General features: G+C 43.2%; 1 protein-coding gene across 3 annotated transcripts in view; it reads right to left on the bottom strand.

Annotated features, from left to right (window-relative positions):
• The window catches only part of Dlgap2 (DLG associated protein 2), a 715,977-nt gene that overhangs the window by 621,377 nt on the left and 73,874 nt on the right, over positions 1–20,726 (bottom strand). For all 3 annotated transcript variants that reach the window (XM_060381432.1, XM_060381433.1, XM_060381435.1), the window contains one exon: positions 14,394–14,493. In XM_060381432.1, the coding sequence (XP_060237415.1) occupies positions 14,394–14,408 (15 nt within the window). In that variant the 5' untranslated portion in view covers positions 14,409–14,493. The remainder of the gene's footprint in view (positions 1–14,393; positions 14,494–20,726) is intronic.

The raw sequence follows: 20,726 nt of genomic DNA, 5'->3' as shown, positions 1-20,726 counted from the left end.
AACATGTCATCTCTCAAAATCCCCAGCTACCCTTGTGACCATGGCCGAAATAAAGAGGCTGAGCTCAAATCTGCCCAGGAAACTTGAAAGAACAATCTATATTACAGGCCTCCCTTGCCCTGGCCCTATGGTAAAGCCAGCACACAGGACCTGGAGTTCGATATGGCTTGGGCTAACATGGCTACCTGGAGACATCCCCTGAAGCATCATTGGAACATCATGGAAGCATCCCTCACCAGAGAAGCAGGGCCACCACGAATGGCATCAGTGAGAGACAGTGTTCCCTCCAGCACTGTTTATCCATAAGCCTTCTAGGCAAGGAGCAGTATGCTTTTTCTAAAAACCAAACAGCATGTTCTCAGGCTTTGCAGGACTCTGCCCCAATGTGCTGCTGTCTCCAGAACAGCTGGATGCCATGGTAACCAGTAGAGGAAACAGGGCTGGCAGACCCGGATTTAATGTAGAAGAAGTGGTTAGGTCTGCCCAGACTGTGCCTCCCCGGCCTGTTACCTACCAAACTCTCCATTTCAGGCATCACAAAACTCCATGTTCTATGACATCCTGTACATCTTCCCTCCCATGGTGTTTCACAAACCCTCCCACCTGCTCACAGGTCTGAGTAACTTCCTTCTCCAGGAAGAACAGCCATAGGCTGCCTCTGTGAGAGGCAAATCTCAGCACTCCTCATTTTGTACACTATCAGGTATGAAGCCTCAAAAGAACCCTATGGGTATCAGGGGATGGGAGGTATTGGCAGTACAGGGGAGGGTGTTGCTCAAAGGAGAAACCCCTCTGCCATACCTCAGTACTGGCCTTCCAGCCTTGCAGCCTGAGGACAGTGGGTCATAAGTCACCAAGCTGTGTGTTTAGGTGGGTTTGGTTGGTTGGTTGGTTGGGTTGGTTGGGTTGGTTGGTCAGTCGGGTGGGTGGGTATTGTTTCAAACTATTCTATAGCTAAGGCTCATACATCACAAGAATTCTCTAATCTCGCCCTCCTGAGTGTTAAGATTGCAGATGTGAGCCACCAACCCAACCTACACCTCCCAACCCAGCATGTGATCTGACAGACCCATGCTCCACAACTGGCTAAAACTGAGGCATGGTAGCAAACAGGCTCTTGCATGATTGTAGTTCTCCTCACATGAGTGTTAAGATGCCCTTAAGATACACTGGCTCCTGATAACTGAAAGGTTACAATAACAGGGCATGTGTATTATCTGTGCTGCAAGAAAGAAGGTCTCTGAGACACAGTCCATGTGCCTCTCAAAGGCATGGAGCCCTGGAAGCAAAAGTATCATGGAGCATGCTGAGCTGAGCTAGCAATGCTGCATCCCAGGCCTTCTACTTCTCTGGCTTCACGGTATCAACATATCTAAGCCAGGCCCAGAGAAAGAACCTTCTGGATAGCATGACTGCCATGCCACTGCTGTTCTCTACAAATCCAAATTCAAACTGGCCGCTGATTTGGCTATGTAATCTCTACTCATCCAGTAGAGAGAAAGACCTCAGAAGACAACAGCCTCAGACACAAACATATGACTCAGACCTAATAGAAAATACCCACATTTGATAAACTTGAACAATGAAGACTACAAGAAAGATGAGGCAGGTACCAGAAGAAAACTGACAAAAACCTATGGAGATGTCATAAACTTGAAGCCAACTGACCTGAAGACATGCGGGGCTGGTAACATGAGTTGTGAATCAATTACAAGACGTCACCACAATCAGAAACACAAGTTAATTACAGTATCATTTTCTAAGTATTCAGGAAAACAGAGGATTTGGCCTTGCTTGGGAGAATGCATAATAATTCCAAAGCTGACAGGCAAAACTTGAAACTTGGTGTGCATGGAACTGTGCACATATGTCATCCCACGACTCAGGGGCTGAGTGAAAACATTACACACAGAATGACACCATCTGTAAAAACACAGGAGACCTGAAGTTCACCAGAGAAGCTTCTTCTTTGCAGTCCTCACTACCCTACAAAATAATTGCAAGTGGGAGTCTCTGGGCTCTTAGCTGCATCGGCCAGAAAACACCTGGCCCTGTTTTAGAGACCCCAGAGGAAATATTTGCTGGAAAATTGCTACTAACCACTAACATTTTAAGAGATGGTCACTTTTTTGAAAAAAGAGTGAGAAATGAGCAAGCTCTAGTCCTTTTTTATGTAGGTCTCTAAATAAAAGCACTTCAATGTCAGGGGTTTGATTTGGAGATTTACGAGGAAGGTACTAGCTGAAGAAAAGCAGGTAATATTCTAAGTAGTGAAAGATAAATGTTAATGTGTAAATGCAAATGTTTCAAATGGCAGGCAATAGCCCATATTAAGTTTCATTCTTTATTTCTATTTGAGTCCACCTGAGACCATGATCTGAATGGAGATAAACTCCATCCAATAAGAAAGCATCACAGGAGCATGCACACATGCAGGCACATGCAGATGACACACAAAGACAGACATGCACACAGACACCTGGCACGGGATATGACGTCACACTTGAGTCCACAAAGTCTCTTTCTTAAAATTTAGATTCGGTTGTTTAAAAATAAACATGTGGTTGTGGGGCTTAGGAAGAGCCCAAGGGGAAAGTAACGGGCCAATATGGTCAAGATACACTATACACATACATGCAACTTTGGCTAGTGCATAGGAGAGCATACCACTGCCACTTTCCTAAAACATTGTAATGCCCTGCCTTCTAAACACATACCCTTATGCTCACAGATATGGCTCTCACCCTGGATCAGAGATGCTTCTTCTCTTTGCAGCATCTGGAAACCTTTACAGAAAGCTGTCCTTAATCAAAGAAAAAGTCAACAAATAAAATGGGCATAAACAACACAGAGACTAATGAAGAGAATTTCAGACAAATCTCCCTTATGAATATTGATGCAAAAATACTCAATAAAATAATGAATTCAAGAAAGAATGCATCAAACATATCATCTACCATAATCAAGTAAGCTTCATCCCAGAGATGCCAGGATGGTTCAACATACCAAATTCCATCAATGTAATCCACCATATAAACAAACTGAAAGAAAAAATTCATATGTGCATCTAATTAAATGCAGAGAAAGCCTTTGACAATATCCAACGCCCCTTCATGATAAAAGTCTTGGAGAGCTCAGGGATACGAGGCCCATACTGAAATATAATAAAGGCAATATACAGCAAGGAAAGAAACTCAAAGCAATCCCACTATAATCAGGGACAAGACAAGGCTGCCCACTCTCTCCATATCTCTTAAATGTAGTACTTGAAGTTCTAGCTAGAGCAATAAGACAACTAAAGAAGATCAAGGGGATATAAATTGGAAAGAAAGAAGTCAAAGAACCTCTATTTGCAGATGATATGACAGTATACCTAAGTGATCCCAAAAACTCTACTAGAGAACTCCTATTGCTAATAAACACCTTCAGGAAAGTGGCTGGACACAAAGTTAATTGAAAAAAAAAATTAGTAACCCTCCTATATACAAAAGACAAATGAGTTGAGAAATTAGGGGGAAAACACCCTTCACAACAGCCACAAATAATATAAAGTATCTTGGTGTAACTCGAACCAGGCAAGTGAAAGACCTATAAGACAAGTACTTCAAGTCTCTGAAAAAAGAAATTAAAGAAGATATCACAAGATGGAAAGATCTCCCATGCTCATGGATTGATAGGATTAACATAATAAAAATGGTCATCCTGCCAAAAGCAATCTACAGAATCAATGCAATTCCCATCAAATTACCAACACAATTCTTCACAGACCTGGAAAGAACAATTCTCACCTGAATAGCTAAATCCTCTACAATAAAAGAACCTCTGGAGGTATCTCCATCTCTGACTTCAAGCTGTACTACAGAGCAATAGTAATAAAAACTGCATGGTATTGACATAGAAACAAACTGACTGATCAGTGGAACAGAATTGAAGACCCAGAAATGAACCCACACACCTACAGACATCTGATTTTTGACATAGAAGTCAAAACCATACAATGGGAAAAAGAAGGCATCTTCAACAAATGGTGCTGGTCTAACAGTATTTCTACATTGGAAATATATAGAGAGATCTATATTCATCACCCTGCACAAAATGCAAGTGCAAGTGGATCAAAGACCTCAACATAAAACCAGAAACACTAAATCTATTAGAAGGGAAAAGTGGGGAAGCACCTTAAACTAATTGGCATGGGAGATAACTTTCGGAACAGAACACCAACAGCTCAGGCTCTAAGATCAACAATCAATAAATGGGACCTCATGAAACTAAAAAGCTTCTGTAAGGCAAAGGATACTGTCAAAAGAACAAAATGGCAGCCTTCAGATTGGGAAAAGACCTTCACCAACCTTAAATCTGACAAAATATATAAAGAACTCAAGAAATTAAACACCAACAAACCAAATAACCCAATTTTAAAAATGGGGTACAGAGATAAACAGAATTCTCAACAGAAAAATCTCTAATGGCAGAGAAGCACTTAATGAAATGTTCAATGTCATTAGTCATAAGGGAAATGCAAATCAATGATTATGAGATTCCATCTTACACCTGTCAGAATGGCTAAGATCAAAAACTCAAGTGACAGCACATGCTGGTGAGGGTGTAGAACAAGAGGAACCCTCCTCATTGCTGGGGGGAGTGCAAACTTGTACAACCACTTTGAAAATCAATCTGGCACTTTCTCAGAAAACTGGAAATAGTGCTACCTCAAGACCCAGCTATACTACTCCTGGGCATATACCCAAAAGATGCTCCACCATAACGCAAGGACACTTGCTCAACTGTGTTCATAGCAGCTTTATTCATAATAGCCAGGAACTGGAAACAACCTAGATGTCCCTCAACCAAAGAATGGATAAAGAAAATATGGTACATTTATACAATGGAATACTACTCAGCTATTAAAAACAAGGAAATCATCAAATTTACAAATTTACAAACAGATGGAATTAGAAAAGATCATCCTGAGTGAGGTAACCCAGAACAAGAAAGATACATATGGTATATACTCACTTATAAGTGGATATTAGCCACATATCACATAACTATACTACTAATCACACACCCAAAAAAGCTAAGTAATAAGGATGGCACAAGGGAGGCCCTCCTTGAATCTTACTCGGATGCAGAAACAAAATAAGACGGTGGAAGAGGAGGAAGTAGAGAGGCTGTGGGGAGGGAATCAAGGGGATCAGATGTGGGAAGAGTGTGGAGGGGAGGTCTGAGGGCCTGGAGAGAAAGGGGAAACAGAAGGCAGGGCATCTCTGAGACAAGCTGGACACCTTCGACAGGGAGGTTATGGGGATGTCTATAAGATGTGCAGAGATAAAGATGGAGTGGAGACTGAAGGAATGACCAACCAATGCCCTGCCCAAGCTGATACCCACACCATGGTAGAGACCCAACCCCTGCCACCATTAACAATACTCTGCTCTGTTTACAGACAGGAACCTAACTTAACAACTCTCTGCGAGCAGCCCCTACCCCAGCAGCTGACTGAATCAAATGGTGAGGCTCACAGCCAAGCATCAGGGAGTCCTGTGGAGGAGTGGGATGGAAGGATAGAAGGACCTGGAGGGAACACAAATACTGCAAAAAAGACCAACAGAGTCAACTAACCTAGACCCATGGGGGTTACTGAGATGGAAGCACCAACCAAAGATCATGCGTGGACTTGACCTAGGCTCCCTACATATATGTAACAGATGGGCATATTGGGCTTCATGTGGGTTCCCTAGTAAGTTGAGCTGGTGCTGACTATGATATGGACTCTGTTGCCTGCTTTGGATCACTTTGCCCTAGCCAGGCTGCCTTGCCTGGCCTTAGTGGATGAGAGGGAGCTCAGTCCTGACACAACTTGATGTGCTGGGGTGGGTTGTTGGGGGTGGGGGTTCCTTTTTTCTGGAGACAAGGGGAGGAGGGATAAGGTGAAGAGGGTGAGAAGGAAGGAGTGGGAGGGGGGAGGAAAGGATTGGGATGTAAAGTAAACATATAAATTTAAAAAATAAGGTGGAAAGAAGAAATCACTACAAGACACGCCCTTAGGAGAATCCAACTAGAGAGGCCACTCCCAGGCCCTGAAGCTCAGGCTCTTTCCTTTTCTTATACTGATTTGGTAAAAGCTGGTCTTTTTTTTTTTTAACTATAAAAAAAAAATGTCAAAATGTCACAAATATAAAAATACTTTTCATTTCTTATTTGTAGCTTTTTAGGGTAGAAGTTTTAAGTATACTAATGAGATATGAGTAAAAAGGCAATTAAGTGGAACATGGCAGCCAAGTGCAATTTACAGATTTTTTTTAACTGAAAATTGTTCATTCTACTCAATCATGTATAGAATCATGTGTTCTTGCCATTAACGGATAAAGAAGTGGCTACTTCAGCTCACACTAGATCCCCTCTCCCCCCCACCCCCGGCCACACACCTCCCAGGACTGCTGGCTGGCTCCCGGCTTACCTTGTCCCCATGGCTCACCTTTTACACTCACAGCCCACACTGAAACCATTGCACTCTGCTGTGTGTGGCTAGGCACACAGACCCAAAGTGATACACAGTGTTCCTCTGTGAACTGGCCTGTTTATGCTTTGCTCCAAACTGCCGCCTTCCAAGGTGGAAATGATTTAATACAATCCTATCCTCAGTCGACGCTCACCCTACCACCTGCTGTGGTTCCACTAGGCTTCTGTTCCTGCCTTTGTGGATCCTAGTCACTGGCTACTGACTAATTTTTACACAGAAGACATTCTCATCATGTCTGTATGTGTCCAGTGAGAGGGTGCACCCACTGTACCAAGGGCAAACATGCAGATCCAGGAACAATGCAGGGACACTGGTCTCCGTGAATAACGCCTATCTTTTCACTGCTTTGAAAGTGCAAAAGCTTCTACAGCCACACCACCCTGAACGCACCCAATCTCGTCAGAAAGTACAAAAGCACTGACCCCACCTGCTTCTTCTATAATGTGGACCAGACTGAAAATAACTATTCACACAAGAAATGTAGAATTTTTGTTCAAATCCATGGTAAAAACAAAACCTTCAAAGATGAAAGCTAAATGTGGATTCAGATGGGGGGGAGGGGGACAAAACTGTGGCAGCAAAATAATGACACCAAAAGGGTTCGCAAACAGGTTCCTGGAGCCTGGAGACCCGTGGCATCACATGATAGAGACTTTGCAGGTAAGGTGATATATCTGGAGATAGAGGTGTGCCTAAAAGGAACAAGAAGGAATATGACAGAATGTCCCTGGGGGGTGCAGACAGGATGTTCTTGAGGAGGAAAGTGCACAAAGCAAAGCCTTCCAGGAGGAAACAAGTCCTACAGACACCTTCATTCCATCCCCAAACCCCACACTCACCTGACCTGCGGAATCGTCAGTATATGGACTGACAAACAGCAGAGGCTCAAGGGAGCGTCACAACAAGAGTTGTGATTAAGAGTTAATTAAGGTCTGAATTAAGAGTTCACTCTGCTGCTACTCTTTCCCCAGGAGGTCCTCTCAGGATGTAGCCATGTCAAAGCCTCCCTGACCACTTAACAAATCCCTCACGGGTCCCCCAGGCACATCCTCACATGTGCCATGTCTCCTCGGCCTGTGAGTAAAAAATAAGGTGTAAATCAAGGAACTGACCAGCTGTACCTGTAGCTGTGTAACCTCTAAGTATAGATTAATGCAATGGCTGATATTACAACCATCAAAGCTTGGAAAAGGGAGGGGGAAAGTAGTTTACCGAAAAAAGAGCCAAAGGAAGAAAACAATGAGGGAAAATACAGGCTCCATTAGCAAACTAGAGAATGACACAGCACCATCCCTGAGCAGTGGCATGTTGATAAGCAGGCAACAAAACTGTTGGAAGAACGGTGGAGACCCTACTTCATATCTATATATAAACATAAAGTCTGCAGATAGCAAAAGCTAACAAAAGTGTGGGAGCTGAAGGTGCACTTCTTGTGTGTGTGTTTTCAAAGAAAGGCTTCTCAAATATAGCATCGAAGTCAGAAGTTGCAAACAGATTTCTAGACATGACTTATGAGACATTATTTGTTATGTATGTGTAAGATGATAAGCTAGAAATCCAATTACAATTGGAAAAAAAGAAAAAAAAATCTAGTAATGTTAAAATGAGTTAGCAGACCATAGTGGACAGCTCACATGCTGAACAAGAGGAAAAGCAGGAAGTGCCCAGGGGCCCAGATGATGGAGCCTTACCACAAGCCATAGATGGACCAGCAGTCATAGCAGCACCCAGGAGAAAGGCTACACCTCAGTCCTGGTTGAAGGGCAGTGGCAACCACTGAGGCACATTTTTCTGGAAACTGTACAAAAATCATTATACTTTCTGAGATACTTACACAACTGGGAGGAAGGGGATTAGTGAAGGATCCTTTACACCACGTCACGCATCCACATGGGACTTGGCACACAGTTTCAGTAGGTCCGCACAAGAGTGCACTTGATAGTTTTAGGAGTGCTTGATTTTTGCCATTGAGAAGAGTTACTCAAGGGTTGGGCATGTAGCTCAGTTGGTAGAGTACTTGCCTATCATGCACAAGGTCCTGGGTTTGATTCCCAGCACCATAAAACAGGCACGGTGGTGCTTGCCTGAGATCTAGGCACTAGGGAGGTTAAGGTCATCCTCAATTACACAGAGATGTTGAAGCCAGCCTGGGCCACATTAGAGCCTGTCTCAAACAGAAACAAATGAACAAAGGAGGTTACGGAGATGGCTCCATCAGTATCATGTACAAGCATGAAGCTCTGATTTTGGATCTCTAGTATCCATGGAGATAGAAATAAAGTGTGACAGTCAACGTCCATGTCCTGGGTGCTTGGGAATGGAGAGAGAGATGGGTATATCCCTGGAGCTCCCTGCCCAGCCAGTGTAGACAACTGGTGAGCTCCAGGTTCAATGAGAGACCCTGTCTCCAAAAATAAGGTGATGAGGAATTTAGGGAAACATCCAGCATCGACCTCTGACCTCTCAGTACACACACGTGTACATACTCATTTGAACATGTGCTTGTACTATATTCAACTCCCCCCAAAAAAAGCTTTTAACAGTTAATATAATATACACTATTAATTTGTCAAACATGTTATTGTACCAATGTGTGCAGTTTTACTAATATAAACCAGGAAATGAATAGATAAGAAAGAAATTAAAATGTTATAAAAATGAGCTTTCTCATTTGGCAACTTTTCTACGATAAGACATTAAATTTTTTGTTCAGATTTTGTTTGCTTTTGCTTAAAGGTTTATTTCACTTTTTATGTATGTGTACATGTGTGTCTATGTGAGTGTCTGCCGCATGCTTGTGGGTATCCTCCAAGACCAGAAGAAAGGGTGAGATTCCACAGAGATGGATTATGAGCAACTTGACATGGGTACCAGCAACTGAACTCAGGTCCCCTTAACCACTGAAGCACCTCTCGAGACCGTGCTTAGATTCCTGTTAAAGAGAGAGAGAGAGAGAGAGAGAGAGAGAGAGAGAGAGAGAACAGGCCACCTACAGAGCCAGCGTGACGGAAGACACATCTGTGACTGACCTGTACGCTTTATTTTTAGATGGGCCTGTGCTTCCTAACTTGCTGCAGTGAAAAAGAGTTGGAATTATTTGATTATAAAAGCAATGGCATTGTTGACCCATGCCCCAGGGGAGGTCATTGTAATTAGACGATATAAATTTGAGGGTGGAAAAAAACTAGGAGCTATGGTCAGAGCTCATGACCATGAGGACATGAGAGAACATGATGGTGCAAACTTTGACATCACCCAAAGGGAAGTGCCAAAGGGACCCACTTTTAGAACCTGGATTTCCACAGGCTGATCAAATACTGGTCATGTCTACATCCCCCTCCACACCCCACTGAGCAGCCAGAAGGCCCCTGGCAGTGTACTAGCTACAGTGGAGCCGGTAAAGTTTCCATTAGGAAATGCACGGAGAAGGTACTGCCAGTTTCTGCTGTTTAACCATTGCTGCCAAACCGATATGGGATCAATAAAGAAAACAACCAAGTTTGCCAAAGCTGGAGAAATTTTAAGAATCAGAGTATGTGCTCTAAACCCTAACTTAAAAACCCAATGACTTTTCACACATGGCTTTCTGGAACTTGAGTCTAGTACATTTACCCCCTTGGTTGGTTGCTCTTCTGAGGCACACTGACCCACACAACTCTGTTCACATGTGCCTTGAAGGCTAAACACGTCATTTACAAAACAAATTCGGTTTCCTTGCTCAGGGTTATTTTGGACTGGACCTGCCGTCGATGCTGAGACCCCTTTCCATAATATCTTACTCTAAGAGATACAAATCTCACTGGAGTAAGCACAGCAGAGCTTGCTTACTCACTCAGAGCTTACTGTCCTCACTCTCGTGAGGATGTGCCTGTAACCTCACTGGTGGGGATCTACACTATGAGCTCACAAACATACTAACCAGCCTTGGCGGGTGATTCAAAAACTCTCAATTTCCAAACGTACATTTTAATCTATAATCAATGTAAATAAGCCTGTATGCAAAGCTGCTACACTGTCATTTCCATTAGAAAAGAATACCCAGGCACTGGAGATAAACAGTTCTCCGCCAGAATGACGTTATTTCTTGGTTTTCCTTATTTAGACCTGGGGAACACCCAAGATTGAATCAGAGGTTAGGTCACAGGTATAAAACAATATGCCTTTGACATTTTGGTCCAGGTAACACTCTGCTCTGGTGCCAATCGGTGTACCACAGGCTGTCCCTTGTCATCTCTGATCTCTACCTATAGGACACTAGCTGTGAACTCTCTCCAGCATGCCAGTCACAAATGTCTCCAAACACATACCAGTGCTGGCTGGAGGAAAAACCTGCTTCTATTTAACAACACTAATAAGAAAAAATTCACTCCCTCCCCTATGGAAGATCTAGAGCAACCCTGTCACCAGTTCTGAAACATAACCCCTCTAATGAAAAACAACAAAAAGACCGAGTCTTCCTGAGAAAACATCTAATGGGAAAGGGAGTCTGGACACTAGGGCAATGGGACAGCCATGCTTACTTCCTCTCCTGCCTTAAATCCATGCAAATGAGTGAGGCTTTAAAATAAGGGTAGACCCCAAAGATGGCTGGAAAATAGGAATGTACTGTCCATTGAGCGAAATCAGTAAGGTCACCCTGAGACAAGAAAACAGAGGGAATCACAACCTCTAAGTGAAACCCACAGCCCAGAGCCTAGCTGGAGGCTGAGGGGGTGAGGACCAGAAGTGTCGTGGGGAACGAGGAGGGCTCCAAAGATCCTACCCCACAAAATGCAAAGAGATGATACTGTTTCCAAGCAGCTTCGCCACCTCACAGAAGTATTTATGGAAATACGAAAATATCCAGAGCACCCAACAAAATAGAAAATGAAAGATGAGTCTACAGAACTCGGGCATCTTTGGAAAAGAAATTAAGTCTCAAATCATTTACTGAACTTTTAACCTTTAAGGCTTTTTTTGTTTTGTTTTTGTTTTTTTTTTTTTAATGAAGAATAAATTGAAACGAAAGGCAGTAGAAGAAAGGGATAAATAAAGACCGGAGCCAACATCAGTTGAGCAGACAATATAAAATCAACAATAAAATCAGTGGAGCATGACCTGGCTCATTGGGAAGATGAACAGTCAGTAATCCTCAGAATAATGAAAGAGAGAGAGAGAGAGAGAGAGAGAGAGAGAGCCCTCAGTCACTAACACACAGAACTGGAGAGGCAGTGTCACCATAGGTGCTACTGGCAGTAAGAACAGAACCAAGGGAGATTATAGGCAGCTTCTCATTGAAGATGCTGTTGCTCAGAGGCCTGGCAGTGTCTGCCCACACTGGTCTTCCAGCTAGGGGCTAGAATCTGGAGGCGACATGGATGCCAAAAGATAACTTGCTGTCAGAAAAGCCCCAAAACACCAAAACCTGACCCACCTGTGCACAGCTGCTGCTACATCTTTGTCATCACCTGCTGGCTCTGACAGGATATCTGGATGGGAAATGAGGCCAGGGAGCAGGCCAGCAATAAGCTAAGAATCCTGCAGCGGGCCATCCCAATTATGCTCAGCACTGGAGGGTCCAGCCAGGCCATCCAGTGGCCCTCAGAGGCATGGGGTGGAGCAGGGGTGGTGCTAGCTGCTCCTTCCCAAGTCAGATCCCAGTGGAATGCTAAGAGCTATTTCTAGGACCCTACAAGATAGAGTTATTTCTCCTTTATCATTAAGAAGAGACCCAGGAACCAAGAGGTAGACAGAATCATCAAATTCCTGCCTCTATGCTGTGCTGCTTGGATGCCTGGACATCTAAGGAGGAAGAGCACTAGGAGATGCTATACACTCCAGTGAATCCAGCTGGCTTGGAGCTGAGGTTTAGCTGCAAGATCCCCAGGACACCAGGGTCACAAAACCAAACGTGAACAACAAAACGGTTTTACCATCAAAGCTAAGCGCCTCCCTTTGTACAAAAAATAAAATAAAATCAGGTACAGAGACCTTGGCAGTCAGAGCTCTCCAAGCCTCTATATGCTGTGTCGCACCTCTGTTCATTCATGACAAATAAGCAGGTGTGTGCCCTGTGTCTCAATGGCATCCCTGGCTATGCTTTCCTCTGCTCCAAGTCCTGAGGTTACAGAGCCAGAGCTCCAGACCAAGAAAAGGAAGATGAGCCTGGCCTCTAATCCTTTACTAAGATTTAGACTAGAATTAACACCACTTGGGAAGCCCACTTGAAGACAAAGGAAGCCACTTGAAAGCGTGAGGAAGAAAGAAGGGGGTGGGGAGATCACCACCTTCAGTGATCTTGAGAATTCTCCTAGTGGCTGCCCTGCATTTCTAAGCCATCCTCCTAAGCTTCTTTTTCTTTTTTACTTATTTTTTTATTAATCTCTATACCACTAAGGACTTCCCTCATAGCTAGTAGCTATGGTATAATAAAAAATAAATGTGGACTACAGAAAGGTTTTTCCAGCCTTTCTGGCAGCTGGAGGCAGGCACAGACTGTATGTCCTTCCCCCACAGGCCTTTCCCACAGGTGAGCGAGTCCAGGACTAAGCTCTGTGCTGAGCTTCTTCATCTGATGTTAGGAGAAATGATGAATTTTGCTAAGTATTAGGAAAGCCCTACTACAGAGCTATGGTTGGTCTTTACAGCATACATTTGAAAAAGGTGGGGGGGGATGGAGGGAGGAAGGAAGGATGGAAGAAGAGAAGGGAAGAAAGAAAGGAGAAGGGAAGGAAAAGAGGGAGGAAGAGAGGTAGGCACACACGAAATAACAGATGGAGACACACCAGCAGACATAGAGACACAGAGACAGACAGACAGAGCCTGCCTCACATCTCTTCCAGGCCTCTCTGCAAATCTCCTGAGATCCTAACAGAGGAGCCAAGCCAAGGGCTCTGGCTGTGGAGATTGAGGTCAACACAAGCTTCTGAGACTATGAAATCAGTAAGGAAAGTATTTGTATTCCGAGTGGAGAATGTCTGACACCAGAGAAAAGAAAAGAGATCAAAAACTGATCATCAGTCAGGATAGCGGTGGCAACAAGGATTCATCCAAAAGTGGGACATTTTTCATCACCCTGAATCTCTTGTGGAGTAAGAAATAAAATTACATTATGCATAATCATCACTTCCCTTTGACAAATGAAAGAAAATGCCTGTCCTATGGAGATTTGCTGGCTATCTGATTTACTCCCTGGCACTAGGGAGCCATGAGAGTTACAACTCTGCCCTAAACTACATCCCAGAAGTCTGAGAACTAGGTGACCTTCAGAGTTTCCTTGGGTTGCCCCAAGATGGGGCACTTTGTTGACAGCTGCTTCCTGCTGGGCACAACCCATCTCAAACGGTGCAGAACTCCACTTACCTTAGACACACACACACACAAACACACACACACACACACACACACACACACACACACACCCCAGCACTGGCACAGCCAACAGATCCCAGAGAATAGCCTCCTTAAAGCCAGTAGGACCGTGTGTTTAATTCCCTGTCATCTCTACAGATCCAGCACCCCTGAACAAACCAATCAGCAGGCACCACAGAGGCAGCTGATACTCTCTCTGGAGGGGCCTCACCAATGTCAATACCCCCTTGACCCTTATTTAGTTATTACTAAAGGAACCACTGAGTTCCTGAGAACTTTATTAACGCGCCTCTATGTGACCAGAGAAGCACCTGGAGGGTTTGGGGCATGCTATGCTGTCCTTACAGACAGGCTTGGCTCACTAACTCCCCTCCAGTCTCCTAGGACCCTTTGGCAGCTTCCTGTAGCCCATCACTTTCAATCTCGCTCCTGAGACAGGAGCTCCATCACAGCAAGCATTGAGAAAACGCTGGCTGACAAACACAGAAAGGAAAGGAGGAGCAGAGAGATCACACAGTACCTGAGCCGTCCCCATTATGGCTGGCAGGGTGCAGGCTGGGGTTCACAAGCTTCGGTGAAACCACGGAGGACTATGGCCGGGCCTCGGATGGTGGGGAAGCCTAAGATGAGGAATGGATAGAAATGGGGAAAAATGATAAAAAAGGGTAAACAACCTCCCCCAGGGGGGAAAGAAAACATGAAGTATACATTAAAAATAAGCAACTCAGAAATAATTTAGTAGATTAAGAATGGCAATAAAGTGTTATATTAAGTGCACGCAGCATGCATAGTTGTGAAAAATATCTCAATTTTAAAGCAGGGTCTGAAATGATAAATGGGTTTAACAACTGCAAAATATTAAACCAGAGAGGAGGAAAAAACCACACTTTAAATCAAGATTTGTAACTTCTTCTGTAACTTGGTGACTAAAGCAGACTTGTGAATCAGCCTACACTCCAGGCACGCTGAGAGATAGAGGTGACACCAAGTATTAGGCATAGAAAAGGGGCTACGGCCCCAGACAACACTGAAGGTTGCACTGATTTTAAAACAAGTGCTAATCCAAGTGTGTGGCTTCAAAACTCCCTAATTTTCTCATTCCTTGGATACTAACATATAATGCTGTCATTACACCAAGTATGAACCAGATGACATAGGAACTCTGACTCCATAACATCATACTAGAAAACAGGATGCTCTTTGTCTCTTACCGAGCTGGCACAACCACGAAACACTCTTCTACTTTACGTGACCCTTAAAGGTCACAATCATGTGACACATTATTCCCCTCAAGTTTATGAATACTGCATAGTGTACACTGTCTTCTGAAAACGACTTTGCCACCTAAATCTAGATGAATCAGTTTGGTGATGGGTTAATAAGTAAATACTTTTAAATGTACAATGCTAATAAGCCAAGGATATGAAATTTTTAACAAGTACATTTTGGGCATAATCATATAATAATATGCAAAATCAGAGTCAATTTCACTTATTTCTCATGATCAGGTAACACAAACCTTCCATAGTTGTCCATCCATGCAAATTCAAGTCTAGACACCAGCCATCAGAACCTTGTAGAACGGACCTTTACTCGCCCCATCTGCCTTTCTCCACATTTGTGAAGGCAGAACTACTTGGTGGTTTCCCCCCCCCCTTATACTAACAGGTCAGAGTTTGCTGGAGAGAGGCCTCATGAGTAAAGCATTTACTTCACCAGGCTGAGGGCTTAAGCTAGGAGTCTCCAGAAGCTACACAAAGCTGGACATGGCATCGTGGGTCTAGATAGAGACAGGCAAATCCCTGGAGGCTCCTGGCCCAGCCAGTCTGGCATCTGCAGCAACAAACAAGAGACCCTGTTTCAAACAAGGTAGAAGGTGAGGACCAGAGCCTGAGGTTGTGTCTGACCTTTACACATGTTCTATGCATGCTTATACTTGGTATGAATATACACATACGCTTGTGCCCACACACAAACACACATGCACGCACACACATAGACAGAGCATCATATTCTTGGTTGTTATGCTGTGTTCAGTCAACATGGTTGCTAAGAACTTCACAGAAATTTCTGCATGTTTTCCAGTTTACCCGGAACAGCTCTCCAGAAGCACCACTGAAGAGTAAAAGGATACACACATCATGGTTCACCTAGAATTCTACCAACACTTGTCTCAGTTTGCACAGCCACATATTATGAAGCCTTTGTTTTTACCTCTAGTGATAACAAAGTTTCTTGTTATTTTCAGGTCGTCTGGGAGTCATTTACACTGGTTACTAAGCAAGAGTATTTAGTGCAAACTGTGTTCCTTCCGCTTTCTTTCAAGGTGGACAGTTTCAATTACTATGTACGATATCTTTATGCCAGACCACTCAACTATGCTATCAGGTGTAGGGGTGTGTGGGTGTGTGGGTGTGTGTGTGGGTGTGTGTGTGTGTGTGTGTGTGTGTGTGTGTGTGTGGTGTTGTGTGTTCATATATATGGGCACAAGTGTATATACCCTATGAGCATGCATGTTGGAAGGCTGGGATTAATGTTAAGTGTCCTCCTCTGCAGTTCTCTGCCATACATGCCGAGGCAGGGCCTCTCACCTAAATCCAAAACCCGTCTAGTCTAGCAAGCCAGATCGCTCGCAGGATCCCCCATTTCTGCCAGGTGCTGAGATTACAATGGGATTACAGGCGGGTTGTCATGCCCACCCGAATTCATGGGAGGGTTACAGGTCCAAATTCTGACCGTTGTGCTTGTATAGAAAACTTTTACCCACTGAGCTATTGCCTCAGCCCCGTGCAAATGTCATCTTTAAGATTGCCATTAATCTACTGACTTCCTTCATGACGTCTTTCAACAACGGGAAAAGGCATAATATTAAATATTAAATGTCTGACCAAATCTGTCAGTTGTGAATTGTGTCTTTGATGGGATTTGAGGTTATGGAGATCTTCTCAATACTAAATTTTAAAACAACATATTAGGTTTTCTTTTTATTATTTACTTTATTTCCAGTTGTGTATGTTTTCGTGTCTGCCCATGAGTGGGTGTGTGCCTGTGAGTACAGCACCTGTGCAGGTCAGAGATGTGAGATCCCCTAGAACAGGGTTTATTGGTAGCTGTGAGCCACAGACAATGGTGTTGAGAACTGAACTCAGCATTTCTAGAATGTGCTCTTAGCTGCTGAGCAAGCCCCTAAATTTCTCAATCTCTCAAGACCCTAAAATTCCTTTTAAAAATTCTACTATAACAAAGTGGGGAACAGCTTTGAACGTACTGGCACAGAAGGCAACTTCCTGAACAGAACACCGATAGCACAGGCACTAAGATCAACAAGTAATAAATGGGACCTCATGAAACTGAAAAGCTTCTGTAAGGCAAAGGACACCACCAATAAGACAAAACAGCAGTCTACAGGATGAGAAAAGATCTCCACCAACTCCACATCTGCAGAGGGCTAATTTCTAAAATACATAAAGAACTCAATAAATTAAACACCAATAAACCAAATAACCCAATTAAAAAAATGGGGTACAGAGCTAAATAGAGAATTCTCAACAGGGGAATCTTAAATGGCTGAGAAACAAAGAAATGTTCAACATCCTTAGCCATCAGGGAGATGCAAATCAAAACTACTTTGAAAGTCCATATTAAACCTGTTAGAATGGCTAAGATCAAAAGCACAAGTGACAGTTCATGCTGGTGAGGCTATGGAACAAGGGGAACACTCCTCCACTGCTGGTGGGAGAGCAAGCTTGTACAGCCACTGTAGAAACCAATATGGCAGTTGCTCAGAAAGCTGGGAATCAATGTGCCTCAAGACCCAGCTATGCTCAAGGGCCACTCCATCCTACCACAAGGATGCTTGCTAAGCTATGTTCATAGCAACTTTATTCATAATAGCCAGAAACTAGAAACAACCTAGATGTCCCTCAACAAAAGAATGGATAAAGAAAACGTGGTATATTTATGCAACAGAGTATTACTTGGCTGTTAAAAAAAATGACAGGAATTTGCAGGCAAATAGATGGAATGAGAAAAAAATTATCCTAAGTGAGGTAAGCCACCCAGATGGACAAACATGGCATGTACTCACATATAAGTAGATACTAGTTGTAAAGGATAATCATGCTACAACCCACAGATCCAGAGAGGCTACATAACAAGGAGGGCTTACTGGGGGACACAAGGATCTCCCTGGGAAGGGAAAATATAATAAATTTTGCAGGTGGACTGGGGGCAGGTGAGGTTGGGGACAGGAAAGATGGGGTGGGGGAGGGAGGAAGACAGTACTGGGAGGGGTGACTGAAATTTGGAGGCATTTTATGGAATGATAGGGAAACCTAATGCAATGAACACTCCCTGATTTTTTTTTTTTGAGACAGGGTTTCTCTGTGTAGCTCTGGCTGTCCTGGAATCACTCTGTAGACCAGGCTGGCCTCAAACTCATAGAGGTCCACCTGCCTCTGCCTCCTGAGTGCTGGGATTGTAGGTGTGTACCACCACTACCTGGCTCTGGGAGGATGCTAGCAGAGACTCCTAGTAATGGGAAATATGGACCCTGATACTAACATCCATCTTCTATGACCACATAACACTTCCTGTGGTGGAACTAGACACCAACCCAGCTTAAAAAAAAAAAAAAAAAAACTTTGACCTACAATTTTTCCTGCCTGCAAAATGTGCTGACCGGGTAATGGTGGCACCGAACTTCTGGGATTGGTCCAACTAGAGGCCCACACTGCAAGAGGGAGCCCTCAACACCACCTGGAGAGCCAGAAACCAGAAGCTGCATAGCCCAGAGGGTAGAACCAAACAGGACTGGGGTGGGGAGAATCAATGAAATGTTTCCTACTATGCTCATAGACCTGAGCCTAGCCCAATTGTCATCAAAGAGGCTTAAGCTGGCATCTGATAGGAGCAGTTACAGAGACCCATATAGCCAAACATTAGGCTGAGCTTAGGGAATCCTATAGAAAAGGGGGAGAAAGGATTTTTAGGAGCCAGAGGATCAAGGCCACCACAAGAACACAGCCCACAGACTCACCTAAGCAGGGCTCATAGGGGCTCGCAGAAACTGAAGTGGCAATCACGGAGCCTGTATGGATCTGACCTATGTCCTCTGCATATATTATGGTTGTATAGCTTGGTGTTCTTATGGGACTTCTAACAGTGGGAGCAGAGGCTGTCTCTGACTCTCTTGCCTGCTCTTAGGACCCTTTTCCTCCTACTGGATTGCTTCCTCCAACCTCAACATGAGGGTTTGTGCCTACTCTTATTGTCTTTGTTTGATATCCTTGGGAGGCCTGCTCTGAAAGGAAACAGAGGAGGAGTGGATCTGGGGGAGGGAGGACTGGGAGGAGTGGAGGGAGGAGTAGCCGCAGTCAGAACATAATTACAGGGAAGAATTTTTAAAAAGAAAACTTCCCATTTTAAGTCATTACTAACTCATTTTGTCTAAGCGCTTAAGTGGCATTTCTGTAAGATACGTTTTTAGAATAGTCATATTTAAAATACACATGTATGTAAAATTTGATGTATTGGAAGTTATTAATAAATTGGCCATGATTCACATGAAAAAACTTCTATAAGTATTTTAATGATTATATATAATATTCTTAAATTTTTTAAGTTGTGAATTAGAAATTAGTTTTATTTCTCTCCAATAGAGAAACAATTACCTTGGAAATTTTACTGAATGATCTATATTTTCCTAATTTGAATGTGCCATCCATATAAAAACATTCATTCACAGATCTATTGATTGCCTGTAGCATTTATCTTTCCCCTACCACAGAACCCACAATTCAGGTTTTCTTTAAAACTCTTTGTTAAATAATCTTCAAAGTTATTCTCATGAGTCAGCTCTATTATCTCCTATTCAAGTCCCCTCTTAACCACTTTCACTGTTTCTCCAAACAGAAAAAATAATCTGCTGTGAATTAGTCAACACATACACACACACGCACTTGCACATGCAGATAAACACACTCCAGAAGTAACACATTCACCGTGAATTTGCCACTTAAACACCTCTCTATACCAAGTACTGGCCATGGTTTATGCCCCTTCCGAGTGGTCCGAGGTGTTCCTCCTTCGTTCCAAAGCATTCCATGAAGCTACGGTTTCTGACATGAGAGCCCCCTTTCCATTACCTTACCCCATGCAATGCCAACAGTGATTTTTATCTAGTGATACTCTGTTTATTCAACGTTCCCGTTTGTCAAATTGACTTTATATAGACTTCTATCTTCTACTTGATTATTCATACCCAACCTCACATATTTTCCCAAAACGACTCGCGTACTGGGATCATAAAAGGTTGCAGGAGCAGTCCTAATTTCTCAGGCATTCCACAGCACTGATAAACTCCCTACTAGACTAGAGTCCTGTTTCAGAGTTTTCTACAGTCTGCCAGATGCTACATCCATTTATATCATTTATATTCATTTGAAATGTTATCCGAAGTGGCTGTTACACTGTATCAAGGTCTTCCATTATCTGTTGATATAATTATGGTTTTTTTCTCTGTGCTCACTTCATGTATTATTACAACCAAGATCTTACTGCTGAAGTGATACTTTTCATTTATAGAGCAAATCCCACTTGCTCATATTTCACATCCAGGTAGACTGAATTGGCTCTTTTTTTTTTTAATATTATTCACTATCTTAAGTGAGATGATCTTTTTCTGCTAAATTAACTCAGTTTTGAAATAACTAAAAGGCAATGATGTTTACTACTTGAGGAAAGTTCAAATAACATAAAAGTATTGGTTTATAAAAATCGCATGTTGAATGTATGAAACATGAAACAATGATGAGAACCTGTATCTCTGCCTATGGCCATTAAAGTTATCTGA

Source organism: Meriones unguiculatus, chromosome 4 (assembly GCF_030254825.1).
Source record: "Meriones unguiculatus strain TT.TT164.6M chromosome 4, Bangor_MerUng_6.1, whole genome shotgun sequence".
NCBI lineage: Eukaryota > Metazoa > Chordata > Mammalia > Rodentia > Muridae > Meriones > Meriones unguiculatus.
Note: the sequence above shows the minus strand (reverse complement) of the source record. Positions and strands in the feature narration are given on the sequence as shown.